This window comes from Odocoileus virginianus, chromosome 9 (assembly GCF_023699985.2).
Source record: "Odocoileus virginianus isolate 20LAN1187 ecotype Illinois chromosome 9, Ovbor_1.2, whole genome shotgun sequence".
Lineage (NCBI taxonomy): Eukaryota > Metazoa > Chordata > Mammalia > Artiodactyla > Cervidae > Odocoileus > Odocoileus virginianus.
Window position 1 is genome coordinate 36,838,816 of NC_069682.1, and position 13,573 is coordinate 36,852,388.

The following is a 13,573-nucleotide window of genomic DNA, read 5'->3' on the forward strand; positions in this document are numbered from 1 at the left end:
TCCAAAGCAAACATCATCCTCAATGGTGAAAAACTGAAAGCATTTCCCCTAAAGTCAGGAACAAGACAAGGGTGCCTACTTTCCCCACCACTATTCAACATAGATTTGGAATTTTTAGCCACAGCAATCAGAGAAGAAAAAGAAATAAAAGGAATCCAGATGGAAAAGAAGAAGTAAAACTCTCACTGTTTGCATATGACATGATCCTTTACACAGAAAACCCTAAAGACACCACCAGAAAATTACTAAAGCTAATCAACGAACATAGTAAAGTTACAGGATATAAAATTAATACACAGACATCCCTTGCATTCCTATACACTGAGAAAACAGAAAGAGAAATTAAGGAAACAATCCCATCTGCCATTGCAATGAAAATAATAAAATACTTAGGGATAAATTAACCTAAAGAAACAAAAGACCTATATATAGAAAACTATAAAACACTGGTGAAAGAAATCAAAGATGACACAAATAGATGGGAAAATATACCATGTTCATGCATCAGAAGAATTCAATATAGTGAAAATGAGTATACTACCCAAAGCAATCTATAGATTCAATGCAATCCCTATCAAGCTACCAACAGTATTTTTCATAGAACTAGAACAAATAATTTCACAGTTTGTATGGAAATACAAAAAAACCTTGAATAGCTAAAATAATCTTGAGAAAGACTAATGGAACTGGAGGAATCAATCTGCCTGACCTCAGACTATACTACAAAGCTACAGTCATCAAGACGGTATGGTACTGACACAAAGACAAAAATATGGATCAATGGAAGAAAATAGAAAGCCCAGAGATAAATCCATGCACCTATGGACACCTTATCTTTGACAAAGGAGGCAAAAATATACAATGGAGAAAATACAATCTCTTTGACAAGTGGTGCTGGAAAAACTGGTCAGCCACTTGTAAAAGAATGAAACTAGAACACTTTCTAACACCATACACAAAAATAAACTCAAAATGGATTAGAGATCTAAATGTAAGACCAGAAACTATAAAACTCCTAGAGGAAAACATAGGCAGAACACTCTCTGACATAAATCAAAGCAACGTCCTCTATGACCCACCTCCCAGAGTAATGGAAATAAAAGCAAAAATAAACAAATGGGACCTAATTAAATTTTAAAACTTCGGTACAAGGAAGGAAACTATAAGCAAGGTGAAAAGAAAGCCTTCAGAATGGGAGAAAATAATAGCAAATGAAGCAACTGACATTAACCTCAAAAACATACAAGCAGCTCATGCAGCTCAAAACCAGAAAAATAAACAACCCAATCAAAAAAATGGGCCAAAGAACTGAAACAGACATTTCTCCAAAGAAGACATACAGATGGCTAACAAACACATGAAAAGATGCTCAACATCACTCATTATTAGAGAAATGCAAATCAAAACCACAATGAGGTACCATCTCACGCCGGTCAGAATGGCTGCTATGAAAAAGTCTACAAACAATAAATGCTGGAGAGGGTGTGGAGAAAAGGGAACCCTTTTACATTGTTGGTAGGAATGCAAACTAGTACAGCCACTATGGAGAACAGTGCGGAGATTCCTTAAAAGACTGGAAATAGAACTTCCATATGACCCAGCAATCCCACTGCTGGGCATACACACCAAGGAAACCAGAATTGAAAGAGACCTGTGTACCCCAGTGTTCATTGCAGCACTGTTTACAATAGCTACAGCATGGAAGCAACCTAGATGTCCATCAGCAGACAAATGGATAAGAAAGTTGTGGTACATATATACCATGGAATATTACTCAGCTATTAAGAAGAATGCTTTTGAGTCAGTTCTAATTAGGTGGATGAAACTGGAGCCTATTATGCAGAGTGAAGTAAGTCAGAAAGAAAAAAACCAATACAGTGTATCAATGTATATATAGGAAATTTAGAAAGATGATAACGACGACCGTACATTCGGGACAGCAAAAGAGACACAGATGTAAAGAACAGACTTTGGGACTCAGTGGAGAAGGCGAGGGTGGGATGATTTGAGAGAATAGCACTGAAACAAGTATATTACCATATGGGAAATAGATGACCAGTCCAAGTTCGATGCCTGAAACAGGGCACTCAAAGCCAGGGCACTGGGACAACCCAGAGGGGTGGGATAGAGAGGGGGGTTCGGGACCAGGGACACATGTACACCCATGGCTGACTCATGTCAACGTATGGCAAAAATCACCACAATACTGTAACTAGCCTCCATTGAAATAAATTAATTTAAAAAAACAAAAAGGAATCTGCCTTCCAAATCAGGGGGTGCAGGTTTGATCCCTGGTTGGGGAGCTAAGACCCCACATGCCTTGTGGCCAAAAGCACCAAAACAGAAGCAATATTGTAACAAATTCAATAAAAGCTTAAAAAATGGCCCATATTAAAAATTAAAAAAACAAACTTTAAAAAAGTTTCTACTTTCAATAAAGCAAATTCAAGACACTGTGTCATTCCACCTCTGGGCCCTCCAGAGGGAACAGTTGACTTGTGTTAACTCAAAATTTTGACTGAGCAGCTGTGGCCCCATCCAAACACCTCTCACTGGTTCCCTTGTGATTTTAAACCTCAAGTTTAAACTAAGATTGTGGTGGTGGCGATTTAGCTGCTAAGTCGTGTCCAACTCTTTGTTACCCCATGGACTATAGCTTACCAGGCTCCTCTATCCATGAGATTTTCCAGGCAAGAATACTGGAGTGGGGTGCCATTTCCTTCTTCAGGGCACCTTCCTAAGCCAGGGATCGAACCTGTTTCTCCTGAATTGCAGGAGGTTTCTTGCATTGCATGTGGATTCTTTACTGACAGAGTCATCATTTTACCTAAGTGTTATTAATAAGCTGCAGTGATTCAAAGCAATTTGAAGAGGTACTGTTTCTTTATGCAATGTAACTCTTACATTGACATTGTCATATTTTCTCTTTCTCTTTAAAAAATGTTTTGGAAGGCTACTTTAATAACTCATCTAGCCAAAAGATAAATTTTCACTGAGAATGACCACCATGCATGAAATTATCACTAGAAAGGGCACCTGTATTTTCACAGGAATCTCTCAGAGCAAGTAAATAAAATTTCAATAATGTATGATTTTCCTCCCTCTATTCTCTTTTTCCAATGCTTTTTTCCCCCAAAAGTTTTTCAATTTTTTTCCAAAGATTTTTCAATGCTGATTTGAATGATTAAAAGTAAATTAGGGGATTATTCACAAATGATTATCCTATAATCTTTTTCAGAAATAACTATGAAAAGTTGTCAGAATCATTACCAAAAAAAGTTAAATTCAACATTTTCCTTACATCTCTCCACTGATCCTTCCTTTTTGCTCTCATCTCTCTTCCCTCCCCTTTGCTTTTTAATTTATCCCTATAAGAAAAATTGCATGAAAGTGACAGCATGAAATACCAGTGATACAAAGTACTAAGAAACAATTTAATTTAAAATCCAGGGCTGGAGTTTGAATTTGCCCTGAGAAAAAGAAATACGGAGAATGAAAAGTAACAGTGTGTCAAAAAAAACTTAGGCAACTGGATACTCACATTGATTTTAATACCAGTTCATGACAAACATCAAAACTAATTTATTTACGTCATTTGAATTTAAGTCGTGTCCACCTCTCTGCAACCCCATGGACTGTAGTCTAGAGGGCTCTTCTATCCATTGGATTTTCCAGGCAAGGGTACTGGAGCGGGTTGTCATGTCCTTCTCCAGGGGATCTTCCTGACCTAGGGATGGAACTCATGTCTCCCACATTGCAGGCAGACACTTTACCATCTGAGCCACCAGGAAAGCCATTTGAAGAGGAGAAAAATGCATCTGGACAGGTAACAGCCATACAGAACACAGATGTGTACAGAGTACAGATGTGAAAGCCTTTCAACTAAAACAGATACAGTGTTCACTCAAAGGCATTAATACCTTGCCCTAATAATAACAGTATTAGGAGGTAAACATTGAGGTTACAAATAAATTCTTTTTGTAGCCCTTAATGCTCACTTAGTACACTAGCTTCTAATTTTTTAGTATAAGAATTCTACCCGAGTTTTAAGCCATATGAATAAAAAGATACATATCAATTTTTCAGTTCAAGATTTTAAAGTTCTAAGTTTATATTTTAAGAAAATATTTTCTATTAGACTTACAATAAGACTTAATAACAGAAAAAAGCTTCATTGAGGATGTACACTTAAGATTCTCCCTTAACCACAGATATCCATGTCTGTGCCACCATTTACTGAAAAATGCTAATGAGATTCTAGGAGGCGAGTCCTGCTTCTCACCGTGCAAATGTGCTGAGATATTAGTGAGGATATGATTTCTCACACTCTGGCCTTTTGATGAAACGCCTTTCCACCACCAGCGTGTCATCTTATCCTACAATTTCACACATCAGCTGCCAGGGCATCTACCCGAGAGCCCGGTTTCACGTTGCACTAATGAGTCAACACCTGTTAGGAGTGGAGAAATCTGAACCTTGTTAGCCACTGGGAAGCCTCCTGGGAGCCGGGTGTTGAGCATTGTCACACTCACCGCCAGCGTGTCTGCACTGAGGACCCTGCCAGCGGCCGTGATGAAGTCCCCCACCAGCATGGAGAAGCCAGGCAAACCCAGGGAGAAGAAGCGGGGCGGGCAGTGCCTTATGATGGTGTTTAGGATATCCTAGAAGGGAAGAGAAGAAAATACCACTGTAACTTTCAAGACCACAATTCCAAAGTCATCAGTTCATCTGCACATACGACTGGGCTGTTTTAGTTGTGTCTGAGCCTTTACAACACTATGAACTATAGCCTGCCAGGCTCCTCTGTCCATGGCATTTTTCCAGCAAGAACACTGGAGTGGGTTGCCTTGCCCTCCTCCAGGGGATCTCCCTGACCCAGGGATCGAGTCCGTGTCTCCTGTGACTTCTGCACTGCAGGTGGAGTCTTTATGGCTCAGCCACCAGGGAAGCCTGATACATAAGGCTACTGTGTGATTATATAAGAGAACACAGACTCATGGAACTTTTTCAGTGAAAAAGGTTCTAGGAGAGGAGTTAGTCCAGGGCTACTGCATTCATTTCACAGGTAAGAGAACGGAGATGCTAAACCGTTCATAGGGTGACTTGTCTAAGATCTAAATCATGGCATTGGGACTAGATGCTTTTGCCTTTTCCATGCGGAGGCGAGCTCCCTGGACGAGCTACAGGAATGCCTGTGTGGGTTGTGTGTTAGTTTCTCAGTCGTGTCTGACTCTATGTGATCCCATGGACTGTAGCCCACCAGTCCTCTCCGTCCACAGGATTCACCAGGCAAGAATACTAGAGTGGATTGCCATGCCCTCCTCCAGGGGATCTTCCTGACCCAGGGATTGAACCCGGGTCTCCTGCATTGCAGGCGAACTCGCTACCAACTGAGGAGTGTGGAAGTAGATAAATACATGAAACCTGCAAGCAGCTGTCAATTCTCAACTTCTTCAGTTCATGAAAGTCAAAGCACACTGTTCTATGACAAACTCCTCAAGTTAGCAGAGATGGAAACTTCACTCCTTGGGTAACTGCAAGAGTGAAACAGTGGGAATGGAGGGGGTATGGGGTCCCGCTGGGATGGATCACATGCTGGGCAATGCTCTGGGTAGAAGTGGATGGTGAGGCAGCTGTGCCCGGTGCAGCAAGTAGATGATCTCCCCTGGACACCAGGCCTCTCACTGGTGGGTGGCCAGCTGGCCCCTGCCCGCCAGCTCTGTTCTGAGACTGACACCCCATTCCAGCCCATGGCAGACCGCTGCTCCCCTCCTGGATGGCATTCCTGTCATCCATGGCTGGGCCACATCTCTGAAGCCATCTGTGTGAGTGAGTGTGTGCAAAGAGGATTAGTAAGAAAACCACAACTGTTTTCATGCTGTTCTAGGCCAAGTGCATTCATCAAATGTACTGAAGTGCTACAGGTATGTGACTTGCAGTTACATAACCTAGAATTAGTCCCCAAAAGTAGGAGTAAGAAGAAAAACACACCAAAAAACGTCCCCTAAACCGTCCTCAAATTTCAGGGTGGCTATTTGAAAATCCTTAAGATAATCCAGACTTAACTTGATTAAATTAGAGTAAAGGAGCAGCAATGTGCTACATCCTAACAGGTTAAGTGCTTTATAATAAAAATAACCTCAGTGAAAAACTTGTAATGGTAAAAGAAAATTTTCCTGTGTTCACAAAACATTTTTCTATGGTTTCTTCCTTACACAGTCAGCTCACTCAGTGTCTACAAATCATTATGTTTATGTCCTTTAAAAATGACTGTGCAGTGCCTACTCTATTAAAACTCTTATATGGCAAATTACTTCACAACTACTAATGCAAGGTTTTAGCATTTCAACAGACGTTTTCCTATACTGAAAAATAGAGAGATCAAACAGATAAATAAGCAGATAAAACGGAGGAAGGAAGGAGGAAAGGAAAGAAAAACCTGAACCACGCTTCTCCCGGGTTAATGTTTAAACCTGCTGTAATCACGTCCTTTGATACGTTTCAGTGTCCACATCAGCCAAGGCAAACATTCTAGGAGCTGAGCAGATGGACACTGCAGTTTAGAAAGTGTGTGGTCAACTCTCGCTCCAGGAGCAGAACAAAAGATCCACCTTTTTCATAATGAAGCCTCTGATTAATGCCCTGGGCTCCTCACCACACACCTGTAATTACTCACAGAGGTACACTCTGCGCTGGGCCTTGTCGAGGGGTATCAGGCATCAACGTCTCAGGCAGCAGATGGAAGCACTCTTCTGTTGACATCTGCTGCCACGAAAGGATTCGTGCAAACCTGGCTTGCAAGGTAGCAGAATGCCATGCATGGGAAGATTAATAATGCAAACAACCATGATGTTAACTTGGTTAGGTTTGCCTTCATTCCATCTGTTGAGAGGAGGAACTCAGCCTTGATCTCTGTGGATTTTTAACATCTTTAGCACATATTTAAATCACAGATTTTTTTTTTTTTAAACCACTGGAGTTGAGAGGTTTAATTTTTAAAAAAGGGTTTTCTCGGATGAGTTTATGGGAATTAGGAACAAAATCCTTTAACAAGCTAAAGCAAGAATTTATACATGAAATCCATTTTCACTTCACAAGTTTCAGGCGTGTCAGGGCAACAAGCTGCAAATGGGGCATTCCAAAAACTAAGTTGCCACCAGTGCTGAAGACGGCAGAGGTGTGGGCAAGATCAAGTCCCAGGCTCCCCACCCCCTGGACTGCAGCCAGGCTCTTCAACGGAACCTGTTTCTATGGGCAAGAAGATTGGAAAGAGAGGGCAAGATGACAGATGGCTGGCCTGGCCTGCCCACCACCCACGGAAGGCGGCCCCCAGGAGAAGCGGAGCCGCCAGATATAGCAGTGCTGGGCCAGGGTTAACGTGGGGGTTAAAGGGGGGGACTGTGCGGCCAGTTGGCCAAGTTAGGGCCATATGCTGGCTTATTCCGCTTACCCACACTGAAATGGAACAGCCTGAAGACTACATCTTAGTGACGACATTCTGCAATCAGGAATAACTGGGATGCTAGAAGGACAGCAGCTGCACCTTCCCAGAAAGAATGGGGTCTACCCAGTGCTTTGGCCATCTCCGGGAAGAGCCCCCTCTCGCCTTCCTCTCCACACACCCCGAGCACAGTGATGGCTGCGGTCTTTGCAAAGATGGAAATCCTGAGACTGAAACTTTCCAGTTAGTCAGCAGGCCTTCGCAGAGACCAGACAAGACAGTGCTTCTCAAACACCAATTATACACATACAACCCTCATGTTTTTTTGTCATATTCAAGTCCAAAGAGAACACTATGTCGTTTTTTAAAAAGGAACTCACTTTTTTATCCCCATGTAAATAAGAATGTTCTGGAAAGCCAGTATTCTGTGTCATGCATGTGTGTGTGTGCATGCTCAGTTGCTCAGTTCTGTCTGACTCTTTAAGACCCCATGGAGCCCACCAGCCTCCTCTGTCCATGGGATTTCCCAGGCCAAAATAGTGCAGTGGGTTGCCATTTGCTACTCCAAGGTATCTACCTGACCCATCAAACCTGCGTCTCCTGCAACTCCTGCATTGGCAGGTAGATTCTTTACCACTGCGCCACCCATGGGAAGCCCCAGCCTATGTCATAAATAGGAAATAACCCTTAAATCAGTACAATTATAGTGAACCAAGGATACTGAATTTTTGCCAAAGGTTTCAGTCAGATGCAGACTCTCCCTGTTAAAACCGTGGTTTGCATCCTGGGAGGAGAGAGAATTCTGTCCCTGATCCAGCTCCTGACCCAACTCCTGGCTGGGAGCTACAGAGCTGGCAGGGCCAGCGCAACGGCTCCTAGGGCGCGACTCAGGGCTCTTCCGCGCCTCCTCCTTTGTGGGATATGGCCCTGTTCTGCAGTCAGACTCTGGCAGCGTAAAAAGAGTCCCAGGTCTGGGGTCAAGGCCCCCTGCACATGGTCGTGGACAGATCGCATTGTGCTGAGAACTTCTGGTTTCTCTTCCAAGCAGGGGCTGATTTCCCCTGGACTTAAATGTATCAGGAAAGATGTGAATACATGCCTTTGTAAACTGGAAAGTGTCACACAAAAGTAATTGAAACAAAAACATAAGGGAAGGACTATGAAGGATTTTTTATTTTCTGTAATTTACTTTGTAGAATTCAGTGAACTACTATTTTGCTGATGCTCAGAAAGAGCTTTTTAAAACATTTCAAAGGTGGCTCCCAAAGCCTCTTAGATTACATTCTCCCAGAAGTTAAAAAAAATACAAATTAATGCTCTTAAATAATATCCTTAGCAAAGTGTTACAGCAACCAGCCAAAGTGTATATAATTCACAGGGCAAATGATGAAATAAAAATGGGAAAAGCTCTTTTTTAGATTTGCTAGAGCCCACTCTTCTAAGGAGTTCTAGAGTTTACCCCAATCAAGTGAGTCTGATAGCAAAAATTAGTTTCTTTTCCACATTTTTAAACGGACTGAAAATAATAAGGAAAACAATTAGCTGAATCAAAAATGGACTCTAAAATAGGAATGAAGTTTATTCTTGAAAACTGACCAGCATGAAACTCTTTCACATGCTTTTGTTCAAAGGAAAGCAAATTCAATCTGCAAAAAGCTGTAGGAGGAGGAACAGACCTTCAAACTAGTATTTTCCTCTCTTTTTTGGTTAAAAGTCCACACACATGCTACACTGAGTATGAAAACTAGATTGTAAGATGATGATTATGGATGTACGGCTTATCCACAGATTCAGGTTTATGGGAAAGGAACTGGTAGGAGCATCTGTCTCTTATCGCTGATCTTACAAAAAATCAGGTAATTCAAACAGAGGCGTGTTGCTTCCTCCCCTCCAAAGCACAGTTCTATAAACACGAACCGCATTCAGCCTAGTAAATGAATCGCTTTAATTGAATGCTATGTACACAGCAACTGGAAAAACCATAAGTGATAAGAAAAACATATGGTGATAGCAACAGAAATTGGTTTATTCATTTTGCATAGTGCTGTTTCTTTAGTTCTCTTATAATTGACCTTTAGAACGATAAATGTGTAAAATAATTTTGTTTATTATGGCTCCAAACCTTCCAACAATTACACAAAATGAAAATTTAAAAGGAAGGATTCATTCTGGAAGCATTTCCATTGTTTACATAATTGCACAGCTATAATTTAGTGCTCGTGTTGTTATGGAAAATAAAAAAGGGCCATTACAGGCCATTTCAATTCAAAATATTGCACAGTGGTGTCAAAAAATGGGGGAAAAACGTTCACTATAAAGCAGTTTAAAATGGATTAACCCTGTAAACAGAAACATTTCAATATAGCATTCGATGAAATACAAGTGTTCAAGAAGCAGCCATCCTTCACATGGAATTAGAAATGTTGCAACTGTACTTTCACACCAATTACATATATATTATTCACTTAATATTTGCTCACGGCCCAGCAGATGATGGTGGTAACACAATAGCCGGCCATCTGTCTCCCTGCTTCCTCGGCGGCCTCGCGCCCGCTCCTCAGAGCAAACAGATCCGGTTATTCCCCCGAAAGTCACTCAGACCTTCCAGGAGGCCAAACGGAATTGTTCAGAAATAGAATCCATGTATGCGAAGTCACTGGAGTCCTCCTTTCACATCTGAGGGAAAATGCTAAACCACTGAATTATTTCCTCACTAGTTTTCAGAAGACACCTTTTCTCTACAATAGTCTATGGGAAGTTCTTCTGTTTGGGAGGATGTGGACTGTTGGGATCCGGTTATCCCATTAATCTGGTTAACAGATCCCGTTTGTGGAATTACTAATTAGCAGAAGAAGTGAATGCAGAGGGTTACTTGGAACACTACTCCTGGACATAATCTAACCTTTCTTTAACAATTAAAGAGGCAGGCACAATCCTGAAGTGCCTCGACAACAAGTTTCTAAGTATTAGTGATCGCCTTATTGGCGAGGCTGATATGCTGAGTGACAGAAAAGTCTTGGCTTCCGGAAGGACAGATCTGAAGAGCGCCCCCAAAGTTCAATCCCAAGGTCCCCTCACTAGTGCTGTGGAGTCTCTACCCCTCTAGCTTACCTGCCCTCTTCTACACACCACAAACTGTGACCTGGCCCAGCCAGGGTCTACAGTGGTTCAGGAAGGGCTTTTGCTGATAAAAAGGCTTTATGACTATGGCCTGCAAGTCGATTTATGCTGATGTATGGCAAAAACCATCACAGTATTGTAAAGTAATTATCCTCCAATTAAAATAAACTCATTAATCTAAAAAAAAAAAAAAAAAAAAAAGAAGGAAAGAAAAGCATAACAGGGACTTCCGGTGGCCCAGTGGCTAAGACTCTGAGTTCCCAATGCAGGGGTCCCGTCCCCGGTAGGGGAACTAGATCCCACATGCCTCAACTAAGACCCAGCGCAGTCAAATAAATGAATAAAAATACATATTAAGAAAAAGAAAGTTATAGCAGATCATGTCATACGCATTGCCCTTACAGAAAAGTCACTGGAAATAAACACAGAGGACAAAGCTTAAAAATTACTTTCAGATCGGGCCAAGGAATACGCAGTATAAGCAATTCGTTCTCTGCTCAAAAGGTGTGGTGTAATCCGTTTGGCGGAAAGGCAGAGATTTTTATGCGTGCTGGACAAATGTGACTTCTCCGGGGGTAACTATGTTACCAAGGCCAGGAGAAATATGACAGGACAGAGTAATTGGGTTCTGCCGCTGGAGAAACAAAATCACCTCCTACTTCTCACCCTGAAAAGTGCTTCAGAGAAGACACAGCAAAGGAGAGAGTCACAAACACAAAACAAACTTCTAAGGGTCACAGCATTGCTGCTTGAACCATATGCGCAGGACCTGGGACAGAATTAGAAGGCAGATGGCAGAGAAAGCCACTGCAAACCACAAGCCCTACAGGAGAGCCTCGGATTTTTTTTTTTTTTTTTTTTATGATTGCTTAACAATGAATCCCTCATCTGAGAAGAAAAACTCAGCTCGCCTTTAAACTGATGAAGATGGGCTGATTGCTCCAGGAAAAGGGAGAGACTGATTGGTTAACTGATTTTAAGAAACACTATATGAATTCTGATACTGGAGCTGACAATGTCACCAGCCTGCCTTACCTGCCTTTTTCTTTTTGTTGTCTATAAAAGCTTTGGATGTAATTTACCTAGAATAAAAATTCACGCTTTAGAGAGTTACAGCTCAGTGGTTTTTAGTATATTCATGGAGTCGTGCACTGTCACCACTAACTTGGGAGGCTGAAGAAGGGAGGCTGCAAACCCACCAGAAAGTCCTGGCACATTTATGATTCCAGAAGATGAGGGACGCTGCTGAGAGTCACAGAGAGAAGGGACTTGCCAGCTGCCCCCACGCCCGCCCCCCGGCCCTGGAGATGCCTCAGTCTGCCTCTGTAAGGACCGTCTTAGCTGTGACCCTGATAAGCCTGAAATCCACAACATGACAGTTTGCACAACAGGCTGGCCTAATGAGGGTGATGCAGGTGCTTCGGAGCGGTGATTAACCCCTCGCGACAAGACTTCAGCAAGCGAGGGCTTCAAGGAGCTGCTGCTGGTAAATGACGAGGTGGGGGATTGGGGGAGGGGAGCACAGAGGCTGTGTCGGGCTTCCCTGGTGGCTCAGATGGTAAAGAATCCGCTTGCAATGCGGGAGACCAGGGTTCGATCCCTGGGTCAGGAAGCTCCCCTGGAGGAGGGCATGACAATCCACTCCAGTATTCTTGCCTGGAGGGTTCCATGGACAGAGGAGCCTGGTGGGCTAGGGTCTATGCAGTTGCAAAGAGTTGGACATGACTAAGGCGACTTTCACTTTCACTTGGAGGCTGCGCCAGACTCGCGTGTGCAGACTGAGCATTCAGCTCACTGGTCACGGACACCTCGTTCTGGAAGAGGACTGCCCCGGATAGTCAGATCTGTGCACAAAGGCATCTGTGCATCCCTAGAATATACCAGGGCCTGGGGGGTGGGGATGGGGGTCAGAGGATGCTAAACTTTGCTTTCTCTGCGGCTACCACCTGCTCGTTGCAGAAGAGGCCAAACTGAGTCAAGTCTCTCCACGCTCTCCTCCACCCCATCCTTAATAGCTTTGACCGTGTTCTGCAGCAGAAGCAGGGGTCACAGCCTCACTGAGCACAGACTGGTCAGAAACACACTAATGGCACCTAATCATGTGAGAACCTATAGCATCATTAAGGTAGGAGTTATACCCACGAGTGAACCACGTTGTTTACTTGCTCGGTCATGTCTCTTTTGCGACCCCACAGACTGTAGCCCACTGGACTCCTCTGTCTATGGGATTTCGGAGGCAGGAATCCTGGAGTGGGTTGCCATTTCCTTCTCCAGGGGATATTCCCAACTCAGGGATGGAACCTGTATCTCCTGCATTGGCAGGCGGATCTTCTTTACTGCCTGAAGATACCAGGGAAGCCCCAGGGAGTGAACCACGCACATGTATGTAGGTATTAGACAGGCAGCCACACTGTTTTCAGGTTCCCTGTTTGTCCTGTCTCAGGAATACCTCAGCTAGTGAATCAGTCCAACCAGTCCATCCTAAAGGAAATTAGTCCTGAATGTTCACTGGAAGGGCTGATGTCAGTTGAAACTCCAATGCTTTGGCCACTTGATGAAAAGAACTGACTCACTTGAAAAGACCCTGATGCTGGGAAAGATTGAAGGCGGGAGGAGAAAGGGATGACAGAGGATGAGATGGTTAGATGGCATCACTGACTCAATGAACATGAGTTTGAGTAAACTCTTGGAGTTGTTGATGGACAGGGAGGCCTTGCGTGCTGCAGTCCATGGGGTCACAAAGAGTCAGACACAACTGAGTGACCGAACTGAACATGATACTGAAGAAATTCTTAGAGAAAACCATAAGCTGAACACACTCAGGTGCCGCCCAAGGCCACGGCCAATGTGCAGGGCAGGTATAACTGTCCACAACAGTTCCTCACCCTCACGCAAAAACCCAGATTAGGCTCCACACACGCCTGTTCTCTCAGAAAGAAGTACCGAAATCCACGGCGGGGAAGATTCACCGAGTCTGCGTGACAGGGTAGTTAGTGTTCCTTGGGACCACAA

The 13,573-nt window shown here is 43.2% G+C and overlaps 1 protein-coding gene across 4 annotated transcripts in view; it reads right to left on the reverse strand.

Moving 5' to 3' along the window:
* Window positions 1-13,573, reverse strand: part of RALGAPA2 (Ral GTPase activating protein catalytic subunit alpha 2) — a 269,834-nt gene that overhangs the window by 121,666 nt on the left and 134,595 nt on the right. For all 4 annotated transcript variants that reach the window (XM_070472230.1, XM_070472229.1, XM_020878409.2 and 1 more), the window contains one exon: window positions 4,533-4,661. In XM_070472230.1, the coding sequence (XP_070328331.1) occupies window positions 4,533-4,661 (129 nt within the window). The remainder of the gene's footprint in view (window positions 1-4,532; window positions 4,662-13,573) is intronic.